The sequence below is a fragment of the Anser cygnoides genome, chromosome 30 (genome assembly GCF_040182565.1).
Source record: "Anser cygnoides isolate HZ-2024a breed goose chromosome 30, Taihu_goose_T2T_genome, whole genome shotgun sequence".
In the NCBI taxonomy this organism is placed as follows: Eukaryota; Metazoa; Chordata; class Aves; order Anseriformes; family Anatidae; genus Anser; species Anser cygnoides.
This window is the reverse complement of record NC_089902.1, coordinates 48,644-56,561: the sequence shown is the minus strand read 5'-3', so window position 1 is coordinate 56,561 and position 7,918 is coordinate 48,644. Positions and strand designations below refer to the sequence as shown.

Sequence of the window (7,918 nt, the reverse complement as noted above, 5' to 3'; positions counted from 1 at the left end):
ACCCCCTTTTTGGCCCAGAATCTGCCCAGGTAGAAGTGATCTGGTTGTGATCCTTCCAGCCCATGGCACAGCTCCTGGGCTCCCAGCCTCTCTGACACACAGGAGCCAGTGCCGTGCCAGTTCGGGGAGGTGCTAGGGCAGGAGGGACCTTGCAGTCAAATCACTCGCCAGACTCCTTGGCTGGGGCTGCTGCGTGCCCTGGGGCTGCAGAGCTCTCCTCTGCCTGCTCACAGCAGATTGAGCCCTTGAGCTGTGGTGAGTCCACCTTGGAGGAGATCCCCCCTTAGGAGGGAAGTGCTGCAGCGCAGGCCGGCTGTGCCACTGCCGTGCCCACTGCCTGTCCCTGCCTGCAGTCCCAGCACAGCCCCACAGCAGCACTGGCACCAAGCTACAGGAGCAGCCGGGCCTGACCCCACCAGCAGGGCTCAGCACCAGAGGGGGGCAGTGGCAAGAGAGCAGCTCGGCATGCCCCAAGCGCTGGTGCTCCCTGCCCGTGCTGCTGGGATGGGACTCTTTTCCTCTGCAGCCCTGCACATGGCACTGCCCCTGCAGAGCCAGAGCAGCTCTCACAGGAAGGACGTCACACAAGGAAGGCAGTGCAGGCTCCTTTCTTTTATTTCAATTCACAGAGGGCCTGGCTCCTCATATACAGAATCTCCGAGATTGAATGAGATGAATCATATCATTTTAATGGGCAACTTTAGACGTATTAAAACAAAGAAAGTTCTGTAATGAAAACACTCATAAATACACAAACACACACAAAAATAGTTATATATATAATATTCGTTGTTCTTCTAGTCATTGATATTACTAGTCATCTGCAGAGGTAGAATGGAAATTTATTGCTTCTGAAACACATCTACTCATTAATTTCCACAGTGCTTGCTTAAGCTCCTTGTTCCTCATGCTGTAGATGAGGGGGTTCAGTACTGGAGGCACCACCGAGTACAGAACTGCCACCACCAGGTCCAGGGATGGAGAGGAGATAGAGGGGGGATTCAGGTAGACAACCACAGCAGTGCTGACAAACAGGGAGACCACGGCCAGGTGAGGGAGGCACGTGGAAAAGGCTTTGTGCCGGCCCTGCTCAGAGGGCATCCTCAGCACTGCCCTGAAGATCTGCACGTAGGACAGCACAATGAAAACAAAACAACCACATGCTAAACAAACACTAAACACAAGTGCCCCAACTTCCCTGAGGTAAGCATCTGAGCAGGAGAGCTTGAGGATCTGGGGGATTTCACAGAAGAACTGGTCCACAGCATTACCTTGGCAGAGGGGCAGGGAAAATGTAGTGGCCGTGTGCAGGACAGCATTGAGAAAGCCACTGCCCCAGGCAGCTGCTGCCATCTGGGCACAAGCTCTGCTGCCCACGAGGCTCCCGTAGTGCAGGGGCTTGCAGATGGCCACGTAGCGGTCGTAGGACATGATGGTGAGAACGTAAAGTTCTGCTGATATAAAGAACAGAAAGAAAAAGACCTGTGCAGCACACCCTTGATAGGAGATGGCCCTGGTGTCCCAGAGGGCATTGGCCATGGCTTTGGGCAGAGTGGTGGAGATGCAGCCCAGGTCGAGGAGGGCGAGGTTGAGGAGGAAGAAGTACATGGGGGTGTGGAGGCGGTGGTCGCAGGCTACGGCGGTGAGGATGAGGCCGTTGCCCAGGAGGGCAGCCAGGTAGACGCCCAGGAAGAGCCCGAAGTGCAGGAGCTGCAGCTCCCGAGTGTCTGCGAATGCCAGCAGGAGGAACTCGCTCACAGAGCTGCTGTTGGGCATTTCCTGAATTTGGGAGCAGTTGTCTGTTGAAAAGGAGAAGGCAGAAAAATGTTAAAACAGACTTCTCTGAGGAAAACTTATTGCAAGCCTTACAGCAGCCCCAGCCCAAGCCTCTCTCTTTGCAGGAGAACCTTTCTGCAGCTCTCCTGCTTGAACTGTGGCTGGTGCTGGCTGAGAGTGGCACTGGGAGCAGGGGCTGCTGTGGGCTCCAGAGGAGTCCTTCCTGCTGTGCAGCAGGAGGGAGGCAGGAACATGGGGGAAACGCAAGTTCAGTCCATTTATCAGGTCAATGAAATTTGCAGTCCTGTTTCAAACAATGCACCCCAATGCAGAACAGAGCTGCAGATGCCACTGCTGAACACTCCTGTTCTCAGCTGCCCTGTGTCACCCCTCTGTGAGCTGCAGGACCGTCCCGCTCAGGTGTTTCCCTGAGAAGAAACTGGAGACAGCTGAGAGCAGAGAAGCCCCAGTCCAAGTGCAGCTGGGCAGAATCCTCACCTTGTCTGTGGGTTGTGAGCAAGATCTCAGCTCCTCACTTCTAGCCAGGGCTGCAGAGGCCTCGCTCCAGCTGCCCACAGACAGCCATCCAGCAGCACGGACATGGCCTTAGCACGGAGGTGTCTCCTCCTTGGGCCACCTGGATAACAGAAGGATGCCACGAGAGAGCTGCAACCTGCTGGAGAGCAGCCTGAAGACCAGCAGGATGCAGCACAGACAGAGATGGATATTTGCAAGCTGGGGTGTCCCAATATCCAATCTGTATCCCCTGCAGTGTCTGCGGGAGGCTTGGCCACTTGGCTCTTGGCTGACCAGGGGCAGCTGGGTTATGACACTCCAAGGGGCTTCTGCCAGACTGCCTCACCTCGCAGTGCCATCCAGCAGGACTCCCAAAGCCTACTGCATTGCCCACTGCCCTCCCAGAAACAAGACCCAGCAGGAGACCCTTCCAGGACGTGCAGCTGCATGGCCCTGCAGCCAGAGACGTACCTTGTCAAGGGCTGTGCAGATTTCTCCTGCAGGCAGCTCTCAGCATCCTCCCACTGCCAACTGCCTCCAAGCCCTCTCTCCTTCTCTCCTGTCCCCGTGCCAGCTGCGGTCAGAGCCCCCAGCCCTGCTGTGCTGTGCACAGGAGCTGCTCCTGGGCACAGCTGTCTCTCTGCACCACGGCCCTCTTGCCACGAGCTCTCTCTGTCCCACGAGCCCGGCCCAGCTCAGCACCAGACGCCCAGCCCAAGGCATTGGAATCACTCCTCGGGGGGCTCTGCTGAGGAGCCCACGAACCTCAGGCACTGAGAGACAATTGAAGACATCTCTCAACAAGTCCAAGTCAGAGGCAAGTTTCCTGCAGTGTCCCCCTGAGGGCCAGCACTGACACAGCCTCCCTTGGAGCTCGTTAGAGCAGAGCATTGGAGGCAGTGAGGACAAGGAGACAAAGGCAATGTGAAGGTGACCCTGATGTGTAGGAAAACTGGATGTGTGTCACCAAGCACAAGGGCCAGGCCTTGACCCCCAGCCCCTGGGAAGGGAGATCCTTTCCCTTCACACACTGCTCAGGGCTCTTCCTGGGGCAGGAGGAGATGGGGATGTGCATGGCCAAGTGCAGGAGAATGGTACGAGCCCTGCCTGGTTAATCAGTGGGGATGAGGAGGTCCTGGTTCTTTAGCAATACGCTGTCTCTTCATAGGCCTCAGTGACAGAGAGAAAAGCCATAGCCTTGTACACAAAGATCTCGGTTTGTTGAGACTTTCAGCCTTGCCTATTTCGTTGCTCCTCTGATTACCAGAGTATCGTAGCATCTCCCAGACCTGCACCTCTTTCGCTGCTGGCTGTAGACCCTTGTCCATGTGCTGTCATATGGGGTCTTAGCTGAGTAGCTCGTATGAGACCTCTCATGGTGCCCAGGCCCTCCTCCTCCTGGGCACTGCTCACTCAGCAGGGTCCCAGTCTGCCCTGATGTGCAGGGTTCCTCTTCCTCTGCTGCAGGACTGGGCTCTTCTCCTTGTAAAGGTCAAGAGGTTTCTGTAGGTAAAATCCTGCAGTTTCTCACGGTTCTCCCACTCTGATGCTCCATTCTGTCAGGTGTTCATGTCTGCAGGCAGACAGTTCAACCTTTCTGTGTTTGTGCTATCTCTGACAAGACAGCAGCATCAGGAGCTGCAGGGAAGTTTGGATAATACAGGAGTAACCAGCTGAATGGAATCGCAGCACAGAGTCACAGAAGGGCAGGGCACAGAAGGCTGCCAGGTTCCACCTCTTCTGTGCTTCCTTCTCATGCATGGTTTCATTCTGGCTGGAGCTGTGTCCTAAAAGTTATGGAGCTGTGCAGGGAAGTATACAGATGGGTTAAAGCCCAGGTGGATGTCAATCCATCTATTACTGTCAAAGACAATAAAAACTCTTTATAGAAACACTCTAATAATGGAGGATTCAGGAGCTTCATCATCTTTTATTGTCTGTGGGAGGAAACCTGGTGACAAGAGATGAGGTGAAGGCTGAGGCACTTAATGCCTTCTTTGCCTCAGGCTCTAGCAGCAAGACCAGTTGTTCCCCTGGACATTTCGTCTTCCTCATGGCCATTGCCAACCTTCCAAGGTGCACTTTGTGGCAGTTTTTTCTCTCCTGCTCTTTCCTACTACCAAAGAAAGCTCCATCAGGGTGGAAACCACTCCTGAAGTAGGCATCCCAACCCATCAGGCTCCTTGCGGCCTGTCAGCCAAGCAGACAGAAGTCACCTCAGCAGCATCTCCCAAAGCCTGGGCCTGCTGCTGGCCTTGCAGCTTCTTGGCTAGACACAGCCAAGGCTTGTGCCTCCTGCTGTCCAGTCCTGGACTCAAGCAGAAGGGACAGGACAACCCCTGTGCGGGCCTTCTTTGTGTCTGGGTCCTCCTGGGGATGGAGGCAGAGGGGATCCCACAGGCAGCATGCCAAGCAGGGGCCTTCTGCTGGCCTAGCAGGGCCACTGGCAGATGTCAGCCCCAAAGTGCTGATCCCAGGGAGAAGCCAAGGGTGACCTGCCACCTCCAGACACAAGGCACCTCACAGTCCCTTTGCGTGACACGTTCCTGCTGCTGCCCTATCAGCTGCAGAGACAGAAGTGACCTCCCAGTCACTGCCCCAGTCACATTCCTCCTGCTGGGGCAGGAGATCCTGAGGCAGAGCTGAGCTCATCAGAGCATTCCCACCCATCTCCTGCAGCTCCCGCGTTTCTGCGAATGCCAGCAGGAGGAACTCACTGATGGAGCTGCTGTTGGGCATTTCCTGCTTCTGGGCATGGGGTCCTGTCCAAGGAGCAAAAGCGCAGTAAGATAGTACAGAATTACCTGATAATAACTAATTCTGTTTCGTCCTCTCAAGCAGACATCGGTCAGGTCCCTTTCATGAGTTTTAACTGACACTGACTGAGGGTGTCCCTGGAATAAGGGGACTTTGCTGTGGTCAATGTAGTGATCAGTCCTCACCTATAACAATAAGGAAAGGGGGACATGTGGTCATCCCTGATAAAATTCACTCCTGATATTAAGTGATTATCCACATTGCTCTTCCAAATTCACCCAACTGCATAGCAGGGCTGTGAGAATTGCTGTTTCTTTAATATTTTCATTCCTTCTGCACTCCAAGTGAAATGTTGTCGATCGTCAGATACAAGGGACTGTCCCTTTATTGCAGACTGCCCTTCCGAGGGGCAGCCAGTCTGTCAAAAAAAGGCTGGTCTCTTCTGCTGGCATGTCTATGAGCTGCAGGATAACTACATGTTCACCTGAAAAGAACCAGGACGCTGCTGAATCAGGGCTCCAAGTGCCCATCTCCAGATCCCTCAACCTGTCCCCGTACTCCCCTTCCCCCAGGCACCCCGAGGGCTCACTCCATGGGCGGGTGAAACCCCCATCCCCAGGCAGCCTGGGAACAAGAGCAGCAGCAGCACGGCCAGGTGGAGAAGCCAGGAGGAATGGCAGCGTCTACCTCACATTGGAGAAACAGAGAGATCTGTCCTGTCAGATGCTATCCGCCATGAGCTGTGTTGGCTTCAAAAAAACTCTTTGGAAATCCCATTTACCTGTTCTGCTGCCAGAGCCTCACGGTGCCAAGAGCCTGCAGATCTGTCCTGCCACACGCTGCCCTCTGTTGCTGTGCTCCTCACTGCCTCCAAGCCCTCTCTCCTTCTCTCCTGTCCCCGTGCCAGCTGTGGTCAGAGCCCCCAGCCCTGCTGCGCTGTGCACAGGAGCTGCTCCTGGGCACAGCTGTCTCTCTGCAGCGCTGCCCGCTTGCCACGAGCTCCCCTTGGGCCCAGGAGCCCGGCCCAGCTCAGCAGCACAGCACCCGACCATGGCATCGCTTGCTCTGTGTCATTGGGCTCCCTCGAGGTGTCCCCAAGGCCTCAGGGCTGACAGCTCCCGAAGGCAGCAGGGTCTCTGCTGGGCTGTGGTGTTTGAAGCAGACTGAAGGCATCTCCGACTGCTCCTCTCTGAACAGGGGAGAGACTGGTTTTAGAAGTGTGATTTGTGCTATTAGAGTGTGGTTGTCAAACATGAGAAGAAATGATTCCCTCCCTTAACACCTATTTATTCCCTTCCCACTTCAGGGCAGGACACTGCAGCCATGACAGCCAGGGATCATTTTATCCCTCTGAACACCCTTCACCGGTTCTTTTAGGAACTGAGAAAGAAACATCTTGCTCCTTGGTGTCCTAACAAGAGAGGGGGGACCAGAATGCTCTAAAAGGGTTTCCATAAGCGGAATGGGACAATAAGGTTGCATTGTGTTATAAATGACTGGGTCCCAAATAGGATTACAATCAAAGTTTACAATTTATTAAATGAATAGAGGCAAGCAAACAGCGCTGGGTGCGCCGGGAGTCTCTGCTCCACCAGGACGCACACCTGTTACGTAAGGCGGCTGGTTTTTATGCTCCTAGGCTAATACATATTCATTACTACTTCTAGAAGAGGCAGGGTTATTATAATTGGTTTCCCAAATCCGAAGTCCTCCCAGGTGCGCCTGCTTATCAGTCTCTGTTAGTTTCTCGGGGGCCGCTCGGACAGGGAGGCTCATATTCTTCCTCCTTATCTAGTGGTCTCTTGGCCGGCTGTCAGAAGTTACTGCATGTCCGTGCAAAGTCAGCAGTTTTTCTCTGAAGAAATCCCTTTGTTCTCTTCTCGCCTAAACCCAGGCCTCAATGTTAACCCTTCACACCCCTTAGTGGCACGAATTGCTGGACTATTCCTTACAATTCCTCCCTTTTTTTTTTTTTTTAATATCATCAATTCGTGTCTCTTCTTCAGCTTTTGTTAGTAGCAGTTGGATTTCATCAGTCAGTTCTCGGGGTGTCCATTTCTTAAGCATCATTATCGACACATCACCTTTTCTCTCCCAAAGTCATCACAAACTGGGTGCTATTTATTATCCGCCGTATCAACAACGTAAAGCAAGGTATCATACAAGGTATAAACAATAATGTCATTACACCACATAAAAATAAAAATAGCATCCTTTTAACCCATGGTCCACCGGGCAACCATGAAAAGAAATCCCAATCCATACCCTTCCAAGTTTGTACTGGGACGTGGGCTAGCTTTTTAATTTCTTTTGTTATCTGCTTAACCACTTTTCCATTATCATCAATTTGTAAACAACAATTAGAATCGTTCAGTTTTCCACACACTCCCCCTTCTTCTGCTAGTAAATAGTCTAAGACCATTCTACGTTGAAAGATAGCATTCCTCATCTGAGTGGATTGATCAGCCAGAAGATCCAAGGTCGTCGCTGTTTAATTGGTTACAACTTCGAGGATAGCTTGCGACCTAATTATTCGGTTCAAATTATAAATAGGTTCTCGGGCTCCTGATACCAACTCATTTGGGTTCCAGGTAGCTGGCCCGTAATGCTGTATGATTCTTTCAGGAGGCCATTCATCCTTTCCCCATTTTTGGGCACTATCCCCGGATAAGGAAGTATCAATAGATCGTTTTACTCTGTTCAGGTCATCATATAATCTTATTCCTAAATGATTTCCTTGTGTTTGTGACAATAAAAAGAACAAGGGTCTTATGTACCCCCCATAGCATATTCCCGACCAGTTTCCAGGTAGCCTCTTGTAAGCATGTTTGCCACACACCCAATAATGTCCCTTTAGGGCCCACGTCCC

At 52.7% G+C, this 7,918-nt stretch overlaps 1 protein-coding gene across 1 annotated transcript; it reads right to left on the bottom strand.

Annotated features, from left to right (window-relative positions):
• Positions 1-813: 813 nt before the first annotated feature.
• Positions 814-1,776, bottom strand: LOC136787551 (olfactory receptor 14C36-like). The gene has a single exon (XM_066984862.1). The coding sequence runs from the start codon at positions 1,774-1,776 to the stop codon at positions 814-816; it is 963 nt and encodes a 320-aa protein (XP_066840963.1).
• Between the last annotated feature and the right edge of the window lie 6,142 nt (positions 1,777-7,918).